This window comes from Macadamia integrifolia, chromosome 11 (genome assembly GCF_013358625.1).
Source record: "Macadamia integrifolia cultivar HAES 741 chromosome 11, SCU_Mint_v3, whole genome shotgun sequence".
Taxonomy (NCBI): domain Eukaryota; kingdom Viridiplantae; phylum Streptophyta; class Magnoliopsida; order Proteales; family Proteaceae; genus Macadamia; species Macadamia integrifolia.
Window position 1 is genome coordinate 4,735,426 of NC_056567.1, and position 20,372 is coordinate 4,755,797.

General features: G+C 36.6%; 2 protein-coding genes across 2 annotated transcripts in view; both read right to left on the reverse strand.

Moving 5' to 3' along the window:
- Positions 1 to 3,723: 3,723 nt before the first annotated feature.
- Positions 3,724 to 4,862, reverse strand: LOC122093976 (protein SRC2-like). Its single transcript, XM_042664546.1, has one exon. The coding sequence runs from the start codon at positions 4,800 to 4,802 to the stop codon at positions 3,930 to 3,932; it is 873 nt and encodes a 290-aa protein (XP_042520480.1). The 5' UTR covers positions 4,803 to 4,862; the 3' UTR covers positions 3,724 to 3,929.
- A 13,707-nt stretch (positions 4,863 to 18,569) lies between these two features.
- The window catches only part of LOC122093975 (glutamate--cysteine ligase, chloroplastic), a 19,863-nt gene continuing 18,060 nt past the window's right edge, over positions 18,570 to 20,372 (reverse strand). Inside the window, exon 16 of the mRNA XM_042664545.1 lies at positions 18,570 to 18,892. Coding sequence (XP_042520479.1) covers positions 18,804 to 18,892 — 89 coding nt within the window. The 3' untranslated portion in view covers positions 18,570 to 18,803. The remainder of the gene's footprint in view (positions 18,893 to 20,372) is intronic.

The following is a 20,372-nucleotide window of genomic DNA, read 5'->3' on the forward strand; positions in this document are numbered from 1 at the left end:
AATTACTTGTTTTGGCTTAAGGCTTGGCTGATACAGGATCATATGTGTCAAATAACTATCCATTATCAACAATCATTAATAGTTTGTCTCCTTCTTGGGCAATGGCACAAACTGCACTAAGATCCCTGGGGGACAATCTCACTATTGATAAACTTTTTCAACAACTGCAATACTATCAACAGTGTATGATGACAAAGTCTATGAGTGAATTACACATAACCTAGTCCAACTCAACTCAACCAGAGATTGATCAAGTGGAATCACTAATACATCAGCATCGATTTCCCATCCTAATGCCAACCAGCTCCGCCCCTAACAATAATCAAAATAAGTTCAAGGGAAAAAAAATGAAGTCCAAGAACTTTCAAAAGGTGCCACCTAGAGCATGTTATGAATATGAAAAATTCGGTCATTTTAGGGCTTCTTACTCTAAGAAAAAGAACAAAAAAAATACTGCACCTATACCACCACCAAACACTCGCCACTTGCACTTGGTGACTATAAGATCTAGGCAATAACTCATATAGAGAAGTTTGAGGTATTGCAGACTATGTGATTGACCTCGGGAAGACAAATTTTTGTCTAAATGATGTAATTTATGCCTCCGACATGCGTCGGAATTTGATTTCAGTACTAGCCCTGGTTAAAAAGGGCCTTGATGTGTGCTTCAGAGGCACTGAGGTCACAATTGGAAAACAAGTCGCTCTTTTAATTCAGGACGATTTGTCCCTGAGTATGATTTGTTTTTACTTTCTACTGTTGAAAACCTTCTCAATGTAATCACTGATATTATTAATGAAAATGCATCTGAGTCGTTGATTTATATTGATTATACAAACCTTGTTAATTCATACATGTGGCATATGAGACTAGGACACTCTGGAATTAAGAAATTGCAAAAAATAATTAAATTGGGTTTAGTTCTTAAGTTGTCTAAAATAAAATATGAAGTATGTGAACATTGTCTATCTAGTAAGATGACTAGGAAACCTTTCCCAGTAAAAGTGAGAGCAAATGAATTTCTTGGAGTGATACACTCTGACATCTATGGGCCACTCAATGTGAGTACCCATAATGATAAAACTTATTTTATCACATTCACAAATGATTTATCCAAATATAAGTATATTTATTTACTTAGTAGAAAATCTGAAGCATTTAAATGTTTCAGACGATATAGAACTGAAGTACAAAATCAGTAAGGAAGGAATATTAAGGTTTTAAGAACCGATCGTAGTAAAGAGTATAACTCCACAGAGTTTAAAAAAATTCTATGAGGAACATGGAATCATCAAACAAAAGATCATATTTTTCACACTGCAACAGAATGGTGTGGTTGAAAGATAGAATAGAACACTACTTAATGTAATGCGTTGTATATTATCACATTCCTCTCTCTAAAGAGTTTTGGGGAGAAGCCATTCTCACAGCAAATAATATCTTGAACAGAATTCCTACCAAATCTGTTGAGACTACTTCCTATGAACTGTGGACAGGTAAGAAACCAAATTTAGAACATCTAAGGAAGTAGGGATCAGTAGCCCATGAAGGATCAAAAGGATATAGGTCATATCACCCTAAAAAAGGGTAATTGAGAGTCGTGATAAATTTCTAGAGAAACTAGAAAAGAAACCGCAACAGGAGGATATAAAACCCCTGCATGTTACTGACGATGACTATAATGTTGACCTTGAAGAGGAACTAGAAATTTTTTATTAAGAAATCCAAGCTTCTAAAGATCAAGTTGGTCATCAAGGATAGGACGTACCTAGGATAAGTGGGAATAAAAGAACAAGATCCTCATCAGCATCCTTTTTTCAGACGAATACTTCTCTTTAAAGATATCACCTTCCTTGAATTTGTATATTTTTTTGCCCCTCATCAGCATCCTTTTCAGGACGAGCATAATGGAGATGAAAAAGCTATTGATGAAATCTCTTTTCTTTCCCCACTACCTATCTTTCCTTTTATGATTGACATTGAGAAACACAAAGATGTGGATATTACTAATATTGGTGATCATTCAAGAGGTGATTCAGATTCAAGTAATGAAAAAATGATCATTATGTACACAAGGAGGAACAAAAAGACCCGCTAAGAGTCCTCTTTGAATCCAACTCCTGAGATCTACCCTCCTAAGATCCACCCTCCATTTGGTAGAAGCATTTTTAGGTTTTCTTTAAAAGTCTACTTATCTCAGCCTATTTTTGTATTGTAATAGATGTTCCTAAGATTCCAATCCCATGTCCCCTAAAGGTGGAAGAAAAAATGGAAAAAGAAAAAGTTACCATCTATTATTGTTGAGAGTGACAATGTAGTTGGTTGTAAACGTCCTCAAGCGGCTCACTGTCTCTTGTCCTAGGCCTATTTCCCATATCATTGCCGATTGCTTCATCTCTGCCATCGCTTTGCCTTGGTCATTTTCTGTCATTCTTTTCGGGAGGGAAACGCCGTTGCTGACTTTTGGGAGGGAAACGCCGTTGCTGACTATCTCGCATCATCTGTAGCTCTACATCAGTCGCCTCTCCATTTATTTTCCTCCCTCCCCCTGCTTTGTAGGATAAACATCCTCTGCAAGGAGCTTTTGGTGCAGTGAGGTGCAGTGAAACTTGAGATGTTGACATATGGAAAAATTGATCGAGCGGTTGAGGATTACTGCCCCAACCATCGACCCATTTCACCTCCAGACCATCATAAACCTCTACCCGATCCAAATAGCAGCAGCTCTAATTGAGTTTCTAGAGGTTCAACAGATTATTTTTCACCTCACATAATTTTTAAGGAAAGGAAATTTTAGATCTTGATTACAAGAAATTGCTCCAAAGAACAAAATTCATTCCCAGAATCCAACTTACGGGGAAGTTCAATATGAATCTGGAATCGAGTACAACCTATGGCTTTGTGGGATTCATAATCCAGCTTACTCAAAAAGGTTCTATATCAACTGCCTGTTCATGAATGGAATGGCTCAAACAAATAAATAATTCTCTTTAAGAGTAGAAAACCTCGACTGCTCAAACAAATTGGTTAGATTCATAAAATTAAGAGATAGTGATCTCTGAACCAGCGGGGTGGGGAGCCTGCAAATGCAAGTGTGAGGAGAAAGGAGAGACAGAGAGCTATATCCTTGATTTTTTGCTAACAGCAAGCAGCAGGAAAATCAGGCAGTTCGTCGATGGGGACAGGAAAATCTCGCAGGTCACTGGTGACTGGTCTCTCGTCGCCGATTGGTTTCTCTGGTCGTTGCTCCGTCGAGGTCACAGGAAGCTGACCGCTCGTCTCTCTGATGAAGAAATAAAAAAAACCCTAGAACCACATTTGCATCTGTGGTCGTGTATGAGAAAATTGAAGTTTCAGCTTCTGAGATGGATATGTTTAATCGGGTAGGGGTTTATGATGGTCTGAAGGTGAAATGGGTCAATGGTTGGGACAGTAATCCTCAACCGCTTGATCACTTTTTACCAGGTGTCAACATCTCTAGCTTCAGTGCATCTCACCTAGCCAAAAGCTCCGTGCATAGGATGTTTATCCCTGCTTTGTATCATCTGTTACTTGTTGACTGTTCGGGGACGTCGTTCCCTCGTTCTTAAAAAAACTGTTCGGGGACGTTGTTCCCTCGTTCTTAATAAAATTTCATTACCAAAAAAAATCAAAGCAAATAATTCCAAACCTGTCAAGTAAAGTGAAAAACCCAAACCATCCAAAGAACCAAAGCAGTCCACATATTCCAGCGACCAAGAACTCTTGGATCACAATCAAATTCTTTTTTTTTTTTTTGGTAAGGATCACAATCAAATTCTAATTCTATCTTTTATGGCAGGACAGATTATTCATCCTCCGTACCCAGAAATCAAACATGTCAACAACCCAGATTATTTAAATAAAAAAAAAGAAAAGAAGAACACCACCACCACCACCCTTTGCGCATTTTAGAAGTCATCACCACCAAACCCACCATCACCATCATCGTCCCCGCCACGAAAATCATTATTATAGCCTAAATCATCCTCCACCTTCTCAGCCACGTTATCAGCGATCTTATCCTCCAAATACTCTGCTCCCTCTGCCAATGCTAACCCACCCAACAATCCTCCAACCGCACCCACAGCCAATCCCATTCCCATCCCACCAAACTTACTCTTCTTCTTCTCCTCCACAGCGCCGCCGCCATATCCATACTCCGGTTGCTGACCGTAGGCCGACTGCTGACCGTACGCCGGAGCATATTCTCCCTGTGGTGGTGGCGCCGCCGCATAAGGCGATGGAGTGGCATAAGGATAACCGTAAGGTGCGGAGTAGTCCCGAGAAGAAGCGGAAGCGGGTGGAGGCGGAACGCCATAAGAGGGTGTGTAGTATGGATCCGGTGCACGATAGCGAGTATCGACGACCACGAACTTAGCCTCTAACTTGCCGTGGGGGCGTCCAGAGGGTCGCCGGAGCTGGAGAGAACGACAAGCAGATTCGCCAACGCCGACCTCATCTACGATTTCCCTGAGTGGGACCCGCGCGGAACCGATCAGGGGTTTGGTGTCTTCGGCGGCGTCGGCTTGGACGATGTCGATGTAGAGGGTAGCTTCGTCGATCGGGACGGTGAGAGGGATGACAAGTGTTTTGTCCCAATTGGGACAGGTATCACCATAGTGGTCAACTGGGGTAGAGAGCTTGGTTTTGGGGTCGACCCAGACGACGGCGTAAGGCTTGAGAGGGCCGTGACGCCAGTTGACGTTTTTGATGTCTTTGGAAGAGGAGATGGTCACTTTGAGTTCCATGGGAGTTCTTAATGGGTGGTAGTCGTACGCCATTGTTGACTTTCTAGGAAGTAGAGAGAGAGAGAGCGAGAGATGTAACAGGTCTATGTTGCTTGCTTCAGTGGAAAGAGATCGGTTAAATCGGCGGTATTTATAGCTTTAATGTTTTAGACATGCCTTTGTTTTGAAACTTTATTACGAAAATGCCTTTAAGAAGCGGGGCATGAAAATGGAGCGGGTCAGATCCAAGATTCATCATTTAAAATTGACCGGGTAAGACTATCAATCGCTTGAAAAAAAAAAATCGATATAATCTGTTTATTTATATTTATATTTTTTTATTTTCATAAAAATGTGTTTAAAATGGTTCTGAATTTGAATAACATGAACAGGACAAAAAAAATCAAGTCAAATATTTTGACCGGAGTAAAATATGAAACGAATCAATTTTTTAAAATTTTAAAAAGCGAAAAAAAAAAAAAGAAGAGATAATATATTAAATTTAAAATTTTATTATATAATTACGTATCTTAACTTCTAAGACGGATCCCAAATCAAAAAATTATAAGGACATATGCTTTCAACCTTTAACTTTCCCGTTGGAAGCAAAAATTATATTAAATTGATACTTTCATCATTTTCTAGATGGAAAGAGAGGCACCCGGAAAGCTTTTGTCCATCTAATTGAAGAGGCTTTTCGTTTTGTTTAAGAGTAACAAGGTGAAGGTGGCGGTGGCGGTGGCGGTGGCGGTGGCAATCGGTGGGTGGGGTGAACCTCTCTCTCTTCCATAGAATCCCTATTCAGGATTCAAAAGTGATTAAGGATTAAAGTATCGGTATCGGTCATCATATCGATCAGTCAAAATTAAGATATATATCGGAGGGTATCGTATCGTATCAGAGATATGTTAAGATACGCACATAAATGGATATGGGACATATTTTTATACACTTTTACATAAAAAAAACAGTTAAAAAAAGTTATATATAACATGTAGAATGCATAAATACTTAAGTAGAGGGTATCGTATTGATAGACAAATATATTGAGTTGAAAATGTTCAAAATGATGAGGTTTGAGTTTCTTATAGTTTTTTCTTTCCTCATTGCCATTGCCACTGTAATGAGTGCCGTGAAGAGTGTCGTGGTGGTTCAAATCCTTGGCTAGGACCTTCTTCTTCAATAGGAGCAACCACGATGATATTCTGCACTTGTCGAATATAGGCACAATATTTACCCCAGTCGAAATATTTATAGTAGTGGATCTCCCATTCATTGTAGAATCTTCTGTACTGCTCAGGAGTGACCAATGTTGGTCCTGCATAAGTCCCATATCCATAGCCTGAAGAAGCACCTGAAGATACATGGTGTCCGTGTCCATGTCCGGATGAGGAACCAGCATGATCTGAACTTCTGTACTGCTCTGGATTGGCAAATGATTGTCCTGCATAAGTCCCAAATCCATAGGCTGAAGATACATCTGAAGATACATGGTGTCCATGTTCGGATGAAGAACCAGCAAGATCTGAACTAATGCACATTGACTCCATGCTACTCATCAATGCATCAGTAGCACTCGGATTGTGGGATCGCCTATCCCTCTGACTAGAAGGCTTTGATTGTGTGCAAGCACCATGATGACTATCTTGGGTTGCATGTGTAAATGCAATCTCCTCTGTGAAATGTAGTGGTACATAAGTTTGGCCACCACCACTACCACCATCACCACCACTGCCACCACCACCACCACCGCCATCATCATTACCATAATCATCATCATCAGCAGCACCACCACCACCACCACCACCATCATTGTCTTGATCATCATCATCACTATCTGGTTGAGTTACGCTATATGTAGCACCTGATCTCGTCTTCCTAATATCGCCATCATTGGAGCTATCATCACCACACTTTTTTTGGAAAAAATTGTGCATCTAATTTTACATCATGGTCATTAGCCAAGTAAATTATTTATATTTTTTTAAACTAAAATGAACTGAATTTATAAAGAAATTAATTTTTTTTAGTATTTTTCTTATTTTTTAATTAATTTTCAAAAAAAATAAAAAATAAAAAATACAAACTATTTAGAAAAATTAAATTTTTTTATAGAAGTTGTAGATTAAATGTTTTTAAAGAACATATAAAAAATCAACAAAGTGTGAACCAATATATTTGAGTAGATCTAAGAAATTAAAAAAAAAAAAATGAAACCCTCACTTTTTTGGGGAAAAAATGTGGGTTTCATTTGAAATCATGTATTTAGTAATTATAAGTTATGACATTATTTTTAAAAGTTGAATGAACTAAATTTTCTAAAAAAAAAAAATTGGGGGATTTTTTTTTAAATTAATTTCGGAATAAAAAATTTTAAAAAATATTTTTTTTTGAGAAAAATAAAAAATTTCCATGGAAGTTGTAGAACACTTGTTTTTACATAACATATAACAAATCTAAACATTTTTAACCATTGAGCATGAGTAGATCTAAAAAAATTGAAAAAAATTGAAACCCTCATTTTCTCTTGAAAAAAGTTTGTAAATCCTTATAAATCCAATTATTTCATGTAATAATGATGCACAAAATGTGATTCTAAGTATGATGAACCTTAGATTTATAAAAAAAACATGAAATCTAAGGTTAAAGTTGAAAAAAGTGAGTAAAGATTCAAGAACTTACTATTCAAATGTTTCAACTTTCAAGTTCAAACCTTCAAGGTTCTTCTTGGACTATGTTTTTCTCCTTCTTTGAACTATTCACTTCCACAATGTTTCTTTCAATCTACCATTTGAGTCTCCAAAAAGGTGTGTGAATCAAAGGGGAAGAAAGAAGCAAAATATAGAAAACTGTTGGTGAGAGTGTGAAATATTTGTTTCAAACAACAAAAGGCACATTCACACTTAAGTAGGCGTATCGTATCGATACGGTATGATATGGATCGATACTGCACAATACATTTGATACTTATCGATACGGTACCGATACTCTTGGGAATTTTCAGATTTTCAAAAGTTCGTATCGCAGAGTATCGTACGTATCAATACCGATACGGTATGGCACGATACGATACGTATGATACGCCGATACACAAAAGATGGCCCAAAATTCCTCATAGCGTATCGGTATGTATTGTGCCGATGCCTATCGATACGGCATGATACGCACCGATACTTAGAACCACTTTAAGTGATACATCTTTAACACCCACCCCTAAAAAGATTGTATGCATACACCTTGTTTTGCAAAAAAAAATAAAAAAAATTATCTCTCACGTGTGCAAAGGGAAAAGTAAAGATATGCCGCTGATGGGTAGAGAAAATAGATGGGTAGCATTCATTCTCACATATCATTCTTATAGGTCCTACTCTATTATATTCTATGGGGGAAGGGAGGTGTGAAAGGCTTGAATCCAAGATGTCCTGCTAGCAATAGGTTTCTAGACACCACAAGTAACCAAGTGTACCAAGCACTTGTTCATGGGAGGGTTCAAAATTATCACCCCACCTCTTGTAAAATCACAAAACTCCACCCTTGTTGATGCTCCAGTGTGTGTTCTCATTAACCCCTACCCTAATACAAAGGGCTCGTTTGATAACGTTTCTTCCGTAAGAAACGGCAGAAACATAAATTTCCATTTCTACATATAGAAACGGAATTGAAGGTGTTTGATAAGTCATGTTTCTGGAAGTCGATAGTAACCAGCGAAAGAATGGCCACAAGTGGTTTCCAGAAATAGCGAGAAACAAGTTCTACTTGTTTCGCATGGGTCATTTCTTGAACCATAAATAGGTAGAAATTTCAATTTCTATTTATGAAAACAAGTGAAACAAAACAGTTTTATTAAACGCTTTTTGTTCCGTTTCTAGAAACGACAGAAATGCGTTTCTTGAAACATTATCAAACGTACCCAAAGACTGCACAATCAGGTAACGATCTCCTGCCCATAACTAAATATATACAAATAATAATAATATCCTAATTTGATATTGTGGGCACCGTATTCCAACCCCCTCATGATGTTTCCCTCTAATAAGAAAGAATGAGATTACTTTCCAATCAATATCAGCACAGTAGGTCAATTAGGACTTTCATAAATGAATGGGATATAAGATTTACTTTCCAATCAATGGGGCACATCAATTATCTGAGACTTCTAATGTGGAGCCCACAAGTAGATTGGAAATATTCTTAGGGTCTGTCTGTTTGATGGGAAAATTCAAGGGGTGGGGATGGAAAGAATAGAGAAGTATGACAATTTTTTCTATGGTTTTTAAAAATTGACCTGGTTGGGTGCCTAGGGTAGGAAAGACACATTGCACAATAAAAATTTTTGTTTGTTCCTTGTGTCTCACTAACCCTCAGTACTTTACTAACCTATCTATCAAGGTTGTGATAAAATTATAAGGGTAAAAAAGAACAGAAAGGACACGTGTTGGTTTGAGGGCAGATGGAACGCTCTAATCAAGAATTGTTTTGGACAAAACTGGATTTGGAAAAAAAAAAAAAAAACAAAAAAACAAAAACAAAAACACAACCCTTTAATGAATTGGCCTTTGGTTCACACTACATCACATAACCAAGTTATTCTTCCCTAGGCAGTCTAAACTCGTTCATATATGTTTTCATCCAAATGTGATGAAACTTTCACCGCCTCAACGAGGCAGTTAAGTAGAGAAAATGATATCACTAGGGTGTGGTGAAACAATAAGGCATCGAGTTTTGGTCCCTCCACCCAGAGGTTGAATCTTTTTGTCTCACACTAGATCATTTCAATTAGAACAAAGATTATTTTCTAAATAATTTTCTCTTCAAGAATGAGTATATTTACGTTGGATATAATATTATTCATCATTTTGATTTCTAATGATTCGTCCTCAAATCAATTTAGTAATAGAGCGAATGACACTTTTACCATTAAACTATACCTACTACACTTTACAATGTGATTATTATATATGAACCCAACTACCTTAATTGTCCGTCTCTAGTTGATCCTCACATTGACACATTGACACATTGACACAGTGACCATGTGACCATGTGACCAAGTAGGAATTTTCAATTGAATTAAAAAAAAATATTATATTAAATAATTCCTACCTTAACTTCCACGACAGATCGCAAATCAAAGAATTATTGGACTTGTGCTTAAAACCTTTAACTTCTTTATCATATTAAATTAATTATTACAATGGAATGCACCTCAAAAATAATAAGAGCAAGTGACCCTGTAAAAGCAAAAAATTATATTAAATTGAAACATTCATCACCATCTAGATGGAAGGAGATCGAGGCACCTAGGAAGCTTTTGTCTATCTAATGATCTAATTAAGGAGGTTATTCGTTTTGTTTAAGAATAGTAATGTAAGTTCTTTCTCAATCTCCAAAATATGTCTACAACTGAGAGACACATTAATCCAGGCGTATTAACTTTTTGAAACCATCGTTACCTTCCCAGTTGCCTCCATCCAGATCTTCTGCGACGACTGCATCGGTGTAAAGAGCATCCGGTGGCTGAAAATCCCTTGTGATTTGTGCATATTTTTGGGTTTCAAATATGACCCAACTGTGATATCAGCACATGACCATCACTGTCTTGCATGTGAAATATTCCATTCCATATGATGGACACCGAGTCTACTAGCTTTTGTTTGGGTCTGTATGGGGAAGACGGCTTAAGCTATTTTGTGAAGTTTTGGCCAAACAATATCATCGCAATAGGTTGATTGGGATCCTATTCAACGTCTCTCTTTCACGACTCTCTAACCTCTCATATGCACGTATGTGGCTGGGTATCTTTCAATGTTGGACTACATACATATGAGATATTGAAGGAAAAATCATTGGAGAAGATCTAGATTCAAGTCAGTTAGGACTTTCATGAATGAGATATGAGATTTACTTTCCAATCAATGACTTCCTTTAATCACCATTACATTGATGGGGGCCATCAATTATGTGAGACTTCTAATGTTGAGCCAGTGTTTCTCTTTAGAGTGGAACTTCTAAAGAAGTATGAAAAGTTACAAACTGGGAAGATGCTCTAGGGCCTGTTTAGTTGATGGGAAATTAATAAGAGTTGGGATGAAAAGAGTAACAGAGTTTGACAATTTTCTTATGGGTTTCACATGTTGACCTGTTTGGATGCCTAGGGTGGGGAAGACTTAGTGCACAACCCCCAGTCAATTTCTTCCAGAATCCTACCAATTAAGGTTATGGTAAAAAAGAACAGGAAGGACACATGTTGGGCCCTGATCAAGAATTTTTTGTAGGTAAATTGTGGGTTTGGTACCAAAAGAACTCTTCTTAGCCTTTAAGAGAGGGATGTGGGTAAATATGCTACTACAATAGTTGGCATGGTTTTATAATTTGGTGAAAGTGGAGTGTATCTAAGTTGATTGAAAGTAATAGGTCGACATTATTTTTATAAAGTAAAAGAAACAATTCTCAAGGAAAAGAGGCCAACCAAACAAGTTGGTGGAAATATACTAACTTCTTACACAAGGTCCTTAAATCAAATAAGTGCATTTGAACTTATATAATGATTTGGAGTATCCAGAATCATATTAATCCAACTTATTTCATGAAACAAAATGTGACCATTAAGCAACCAACAAAAATATTTATTAAAAAAGAATAAGATTTTTTTTGTTATATCAAAACATATACATGTTAAAGTAATCTAACTAACGTTAAAGTAATCCACAACATTTTGTCTCTTCTGTATTATCAATCCCCATTGGCATCAATCAAGACTATTGGAGGTACAAATTTTCAAGAACAGGGAAACTAACCTCTAAATTGGCTGCTAGATTTCTTAATAATTCTAATACTAACATGATTGGATTATCCAACAGATGTGTTTGCTTATCTCTTTGCTCACACTGGTGAGCTTCTTTTAAAAAATCCATACATATCTAAAATTTAAGATTTTCTTTTTAATTACCCATGGAGGACTGCAACAATGGATGTATTAGGAAAATGGATTTCTATGGAGCAAACCTACGCCCCGTGCAATTCTAGATAGAAAAATGTGCCATAGAAAAACGTTTGGCACATTTTTCTATCATGCGGATTTACAAAACGCATTTGGGCAGCGAGCCCATTGGGCCTAAATACTACTGCTCTCCAAGGATCGTCATTCCAACAACTCATTATATATTTTTTTCATCCACTACCCAAACATGATCTGGAACGTTTCGTCTCAGTATTCATTATTATATGTTACTATATATGGAATTAGAGGAACTGCATTCGGTTCAAAAAGGAGAAACTGAACCCCAACAATAACCTTGGACCGGCTCTCCAGTGGGTCACCAACACTATGACACCAACCTCAGAACAAACCCAAACATCCCTCACTCCACCCAAACAATCCATTCACCCACTCCATAGTAATGCTAGCCCAGAGGAAGATTGCCTTCTAGAGAATCCAACATTAATATTTGTTGTTACTACAAACCCAACCAGCAACATAACAAGCTCAGCAATGGGGTTTCATATAAACAAGAAAGGCAGTTACTAATAACTGATCATCTAATGATAGGAAGTATTGTTGAAGGAGGCACCAGGGCTCTTTTGCTTGGAGTGGAACATGCAGACAGAAGAGGGTGGAAAGTGAAAGAAATCTAGACTAATTCGGAGATAATTCAGAGACTGAATTTTGATCTGGACAATATTTTTTGGCCTACTACTGTGGCACCTTTTTTTTTTTTTTTTGGCTGTATATAAATCTATGCATCAAGTCATCTGCAAACTTAAAGCTAAAGCAGAGCTGGTTTTATATTATGTCTCTATAACTGAGGCAAATAGAGTAAACCTCCAAACTTCAAATTCGATCAGGCTGGTAGTTGTGACCATGTAAATATATAATACTAAGTTTCTTATCCTTTCTATCCAAAAAAAAAAAAAAGTTGAACTTGGTAAAATGAAATGATTAAATAATTGAAAAATGAGATATTAAAGAATAAAAATTCAATGCTGAGGTTATACATTGAATTTATGTAGTAGAGTTCTAATAGAAAATTGCTTGTGATTGTTTCAAAAGAAATGAAACAAAAGATACAGTAGATCTTGAACAATTATTGTACAAAGTCTACCAAAGGCTCACATTGGTCGATATAAACTTCATGAGTTGTCCCGTTGTAAAACCAGTAATGTTCAATAACTTCTTTTGATTTCTTCTTCCATAAACCAAGTTCATAGAAGAAATAGATGAGAGGGCCCTAGGAAAATGTGGTCAGAAATCCATAATAGGGTCCGACCGAATTGATTATCTTCATGCAAAATAATAATAGTTTACTTATTATAAGAATTTTTAAAATCATCACAAACCGCCCTTTTTCTTTTCAATTGCAATTTCTCGATTAATATATGATAATATTTGGTAGACTATTCTGTAAAGGGATTGACCACTCCATTTAAGTCTTCACTTATTTATTTATTTATTTATGTTAGAAGAACTTGGCCTTTGGTCCATACTACATCATATAGCCATCCTTCCGTGGGTCACTCTAAGCCCGTTTATATATGCTTTCATCCAAATATGGAGGAACTTCCACCCGCCTCAACAAGGCAATTAAGGAGAAAAAAATGATATTATTAGGGTGTGTCCAAGCAAAAATGCATTGAGTTTTCGTCCCTCCACCCAAAGGTTTGAATCCTTTGTCTCACAATAGACCAATTCAATTAAAATAAAGATTGTTTTCTTAATAATTTTCTCTTGAAGAATAAGTAGATTAATGTTGGATACAATATTATTCATCCTTTTGATTTATAACGATTCATCTTTGAATCAATTTAGTAATAGAACGATTCACACTTTTACCACTTAACTATACCAACTACAATTTACAATGATTATTATACATGAATAGACTATCTGTCAAGCAAGAAAATTGGGCGTCATAAAAATAGAATCAAAACCGGATCATGAAAAGAAAGTTAGAGTGTTGACATCTTTTGTTGGACAGACTAAATGAGATGAAAAACAATTAAATATCAATTTTTTTTTTTTTTTTCTTTTGGGTATGGAGTTATTTATTAACAAGCACAACCAAACAATTGAAGTCTAATCCTAAAAATGAATTATGCAAGAATCCATAACTCATAAAAAGAAAAATAGAGTGTTGACATCTTGGTGAGATAGAAAAACAATTAAAATATCTTCCTGTTTTTTCCTAAGGGAGTTATTTATTAACAAGCATAACTTAAAGGAACCATTGAAATCTAACCATAAAAATGAATTATGCAAGAATCCATAACTCCTTTTTTCATTTCAGCTTCTTGTTGGAATTTAAGTTTCAAATTACGGTCAAATTGGTATTTTCAAAATGGTCTTTTTGACATCCAAATTAGTCTTTTTGAAATTCAGCTTTTCCCCTCAAAAGTGTCTCTTCTACTTTTACTATTTTGTTTTTAGCACTTGTGGAGTTGTGTATGAACTAAAGACAACTCACAAAAGTTTAATCCCACATTGCTTAAGGTTGAAAGAAAACTTGGATAAATATATATATATATATATATGCTTTTAAATCACGCCGAGCTAAGCCAGGCCGGATCGGGTATGGGTGTGGGTATAGGTGGTTCAAAGAACCCACTTTTTACATGTTGAAAGTTTTACACCCTTAACCGTTTTTTGTCCCAAGGGGCAGCATTATTATATGTACCCATATGAACCCAACTACCAATGTACATACATATTTGTATATTCTCCAGATACGTATCATTATATGATACATTGTCTCATATATGCATAGAGTCACACCTGTGTATGTATGGGTACCTGTGTTGTATAGGTATATCCATTCATATACAGAGGCTTACATTCCATATATATAGAACTTTGATTCTGGTTGGGTATTGTACGAAATGCATATTGTGAGGGTTTTTACTTCTCTGTTCTTTGCAAGTGCTTCTATTCTATGTTTTCTTTTTGGTAATGATTGCCTGTGAGTTTCTGAGTATTATCTTCGGACATACCTATTGGAATCGATTATTAGAAGTGCACCTTAGTCGATTTGGGAGTTGTTTAATCTTGGAGGTGAGAACGTACGGTCAACCCGGTTGCATATAAATATACGATGTGTTCAAATACCTTAAGGAGAGTATACATACTATACAACTCAACTCTACTTAAACGGGAAGTTTTTTGCTACTATTTCAGAGAATCATTTGAACAACTAAGTCACCTTTTACTTGTAATTACATTTCAATTAATATAATTGTTTTTGTCAAAGTCTTATACCTATTGCCTGGTTATTGTTTCTTACACTTCTCTGTTCTTTAAATAATTTTCTTTTTATAAAGAAAGAATTTGAATCTTAATTTTACTTGAAAATTTTCTCTACTCTCCTTAGTGAAAAGCGAGGTCATCCTGTCAAATTTGATGTTACATCTCTGATTCTAATTTATAAGCCTCTCTAGTTCTAATATGTTTCAGCACAAGTGCGCATCCAATAACTTTTCCTCTGTATGTGTGTAGGCTTTTACAATCAGTTCTAATGGTGGACAAGAGACGACTTCTTGATTGATCTTTGTTGTTGTACGAGTCGTATATAATCCAAGCTACCATCTAACCTAAATGGGTTATTCTTTTCCACTTAACAGTTTAATTCTAATTAAAGTGGTGAACTCAAAATTGTAAGTTGCAACCTTCTTGTGATTAATCAGTATTTTATTCTTAAAAGTCCTTTAAGTTCTGGATAAAAAAAAAGTTTTCAAAATAATTTCAAAGCAATTTTCAATTCTGTCATCATTAAGAGTTGTTATTATCTTGCAAATTAAAATTTTCGAGTACACATTTAAAACGACAAGATTTTATCTCCAGCAAAGGAGGCTATCATTCTCTCCAGTCTTCTTATCATAGTTAAATGTGTTCAAGGTTATAGTTAAATATCAATGTTGAATAGATAAAATCCTACAAAAATCCATAAATCAAGCAAAGAAACCAAGAAATCCCTAATTTGGTCCATCAGCAGAGTGGTTGTAGATCAACTCGGCTGTTGCTTCTTGGATCGTAGATCAATTAATCAGGTAAAAAGTTAGAATTAGTGTGACAGCCACCAGATGGACTAGCAAAAAGTTCGAATTTCATGGAATTTTTTTAATGGAAAAGCACCGAACATTTCCCACTATATGTTACTTTTGCCCTTTTTTTTTCCCCTGAAATGAAAAATCTTTCCTACTCACGTGTGGTAGGAAACTTCTTACACATTTATTTTAAATACCGCCATTTAGGGAGATGCTGTATCTATTATTATGAGCTATCCAGTGTACAAGTTTGGTTCCAAGCCAAGGTCTTTTGTTCAAAGGGTATTCTTCTTCTTTTTCTTTTTCTTTTTCTTTTTCTTTTTCTTTTTCCTTTCTTTTTTTTTTTTTTTTTTTTTTTTTTTTTACTTTTATCTAGGGTGTTTGGATCTTTGACCCTACTAATCCCTGAGGTCAGTGTAATACCGTTTACACAGGATCAGGTCAGCCCGAGATGAAAACTCTCGTGCGGTGGCCTCAAGAAGTTAGGTGATCATGGGACCTCACTTCCTAAGGAAGAGTATCATGTCCCCTCCAAACCAGCTACGCTAATCCCTTCAAAGTATATTCTTCTATTGCTCTGTCTTTCTCTTGTTTTAATTGGTTCTTTGCTGAAAGGGAAATGTTGGGAATAGGCTTTTATGAGAAGCTGGTTTTGATCTAGAGGATAGGTTTCCTCCCTGGTTGATGTACTCTATTTTACCTAATTTTTTTTACAAAACCCAGCTGGGCTAGGTCAAGCTCTTTCAAGATTTCAGAACATGTATTTCTAGTACATATGTAGAAAGCGTAGTTATTTATTTTTATGTATTTACTAATAGATTTGATTTTTCTTTTCTTCTTTCCTTCTATAGTAGAGATACATTACGGCTATATTATTAAAAGCTTGGAGTAAGAATAGATTTTGCTCTAGTGCCCAAAAATAATATTCTAAAGAATATGAAACTAAGGCTCCGTTTGGTATCGTTTTAAAAAAATGTTTTTGGAGTTTTTTCGTTCTATTGGAACGAAAAAACAGAATCTTCTGTTTGGTGCACTTATGGTCCGTTTTTGTTTTTTTGGAACAAAAAGTGAAAAAAAAAACTGAAAAAACGAGATTGGACGGAACTCCAAAACGTCTTCCCAGTTTCGTTCCATTTTACAAAAAAAAAAAAAAAAAAGTTCCCGATAAAAATCTGAAATTTTGAAACACCATTTTTTCGTTTAAAAACTGCATTTTGACACAAAAACTGAAATTTTCGTTTTTGACACGAAACGACGTTTCTGGAACAGAAACGATACCAAACGGGCTCTAACACTATTTTGGTACAAACTTAGTAGCCGCCTTGATCTTTGCCTTGAGTTGGTGTGATATAGCTTTCCTTATAGTAGTTTGGCACCAATGATGGTTTCCGATGATGGGGGAATGTTCGACAAGCTTCTATGTTGAGATGAATTTGACTCCTCTCAACGACCTGCCCCTCAAATGACCCTTCGACTCAACTTATGCACACATTCCAACACCCAAGGATACATGTACATTAAGACCCACCAGGTGTTGGGATTCATGCCCAAGTCAGGTTAGAAGGTTGTTGGCGAGGATCCTAATCCTGTTCGGATGCAGTGATGCAACGATTTTAAACTTGGAATTAGGGTCTATGCAGTCCCTATTAATTTTTTATTCAAATTGAATCAAAATCAGCCAGAATCGATCCCACAAACCCTAGAGTCAGCCCTTTAAAATCAGCATCCGGGAAGAGGAGGATAAGAAAGACTGGGCAGTTAGTTTCACAATCCACTCTTTCTACTCACTCTACCTACGTTTTCCTCCCTTTCTGCTTCAACCTCCTCCACAAGGTTAGGGCACAGAAGAGTTAATGTGGTGGGGTAGTGTAGGGGCACCAGAGGTAGATCAGGAGAGGTGAGCTTAGTGTTGTGTTCTTAAAAAGAAATTCCATTGACAAGGGAGGGAGGGAGGGAGGGAGGGGGGTGGTCGGGGGTTGGTGGGTGACGGCTAAGATTGGAGGTTGTATTAAGTATTGTTCGATGCTCTAGAATGTGTTGTCACAGGCTTGATCCTATATGAAATCAATCCCTTTCATCATTACGTGTGAAAACAGTGGACACCTTCCTGATAGGTTTGGGATGAAAATTCTGATGTAGGATAGTTCCCAAAGGTTAGTTGGTGGTTTCATTTCGAGGTGGCTTTAGTTTTGGCTGGGTTAACTGTGATTCCACCTATGAAAAAAAAACCAGAAACTCAGTCCCAAAAGCCCTAGCATCGGCCGTTCAGAACATCCAGGATTAGGATCAATCATGACCAATTTCATCTGTTTCAATCAATCCAATTCCAATTTTTGAAATCGTGGCGTGAAGGCAGTGTTCAACACCCAGGATTTAAATCACGGCATAAAAATAGTTACCTACTTATATTGGCATCACACACCTATATGAGAAGAGTCGGTGAATATACAAAAAATTTCACATCATTAAACGAAGAAAGAGAAGACCCCGTTAGGAGGGGTGTGTTCACCGCAGTCATGTAACGACCTTTTCCCTAAATATAAATACATAAATATACCAAAACATATCACCAATATTTCCGTCTTGAGTTCAAGTCTTAAGGCTGCAAGCCAGTGTACCACTGTACCACATGTAGTATTCACAACGGCAACTTACTCCATAGTTGTAGAACTCAAAAAGAAAAAAAAAGATGGCCCAAAAATTTTATGGGAGCAAACCAAAATGGCCACTGAAAGAAATTTAAAGCATAGGCAACAATAAACAGCCTATCGATGCACACTGGGCCACTCCAAGAAAGGATCAAAAGCTTGGATTTTCAAGGCATCTCAACAACTGCGTGAGATTCAATATTTTCACTCGTTAAGTATTAAATATACATCAGGATTTATTTCTGGGGAATAATACTCTGATTATAACAACAATTATCCTTCATAGCATAAGGAAAAGCAACCAAGATTACTCACCAGAGCTATGAAGTTTATAACTCTCTAAAATTAGGGAGATTATTACTCTCAAATCACCTCAATAGAGCAGCTCCTCAAAAACAGGATCCACCCATTGCCCCCACTTCCCATGGTACAATTCCAGAAGCTTCTCTGCCGGTGTCATACCTATCGCCAAAGAATTATCTGTTAATGAAATTCTTCAAAGAACTATTTTTTCTCATTTAGATACAAAGCAGGTTTGAGGTATAAATAAAAGGCTACAAATAAATTCTACTGTGAAATGATAAGATGATAGAGGGAGTGCATGGAACCAATGTCTAAAATGATGAAAATTGGATGATGCCGGTGAAACATCAATTGGATCATTCTATCTGGAATGGGGAAATCTGAAATGGACTCTTGACCTAGCCCTTCAAATGGTACATCCAGATTATCAATCAACAAACTAAAGTTAGCAATAACCAGTGGTATAAGTTTCCAAACAAATGGCAATGTCTACAACTCTGGCTGTATAGCCCAGGTCTAAATTCAGAGTAGCCCCAAAACATGACAAGTTATGAGAAAGTGGCTTGACATGGCATCGACATTGCAACTGGAGGCCTTTTGAGTGTGCCAATACTGAGGGGGATTTGATTCAAATCGAAAGAGCTAAAAGAGCCGAGGCTAGGACTAAAATGACTTCGGGACAACAAGTATGGCTCCGAAAGAGCCAACTGGAGAAAAAGGATCCATGTAGCTGACCCTATTAAGTTGGGATAAGGCTGATTTGAGTTGAATTGAATTTATTCTCTTTTCCCTTTTTCAGAGGAAAAATAAATGAATATAAAAAGAGTGCTTATTTGCGTACAGGCTACAGAATAGTGTGCAGCACTAAAAAGATGCAAGTAATAGGTAATTGTCTGATGAAACTGAATAACTGATGAGCAAAATCGTACAATGAAAGTGATCATCACAATCCACAAATAATAAGAGAAAATTGATGGGGGATGTAGCCCCAAATATCTTTTGAGATGGACGAATGTAACAGGAAGCCAAGGAAGAGTGCATATAGAGCAGACTCTGCAAGGGACCAATCCCCATATGGATCCAAATTCATCTCCTCCTTTTAATTTATTTTTGGAATGGGCTACGAAATTCTAACTAAAACAGGCAGTGATTTGTAGAACAATGCTAAATGTGTGAAAAGGCAAGCAAACAGAATTCATCCATCTAAAAGTTGCAAGTTGATGAGTGACACAGAGATGATATGTTGTTCTATTTAGGGTGCTAGGGTTATTGAGAAGACGCATGCATGCTATCCATTCATGGGAAACAAATTCAGTTAGATTCAACGGTCAGATTTTATAGGGTTTCTACCTTTTTCTTCTCTGGGAGGAGTTTGGGAGGGAAGAAGGATTTGCAAAGGATATCAAGAACACCAAAAATATGGGCAGTGCAGATGCTAGTAAAGAAATTTTTGGGCTGTACAAAGCATTCTTAGGTTTGTAAAGGTTTCTACCTTCATATTTGGGAGGAGTTCAGGAGGGAAGAAGGATTTGCAATGGATATCAATAACACCAAAAATATGGGCTGGCATATGCTAGTAAAGAACTCTATGAGCATTACAATTTTTTTTTATTTTTTATTTTTTTTGGGGGGGGGGGGG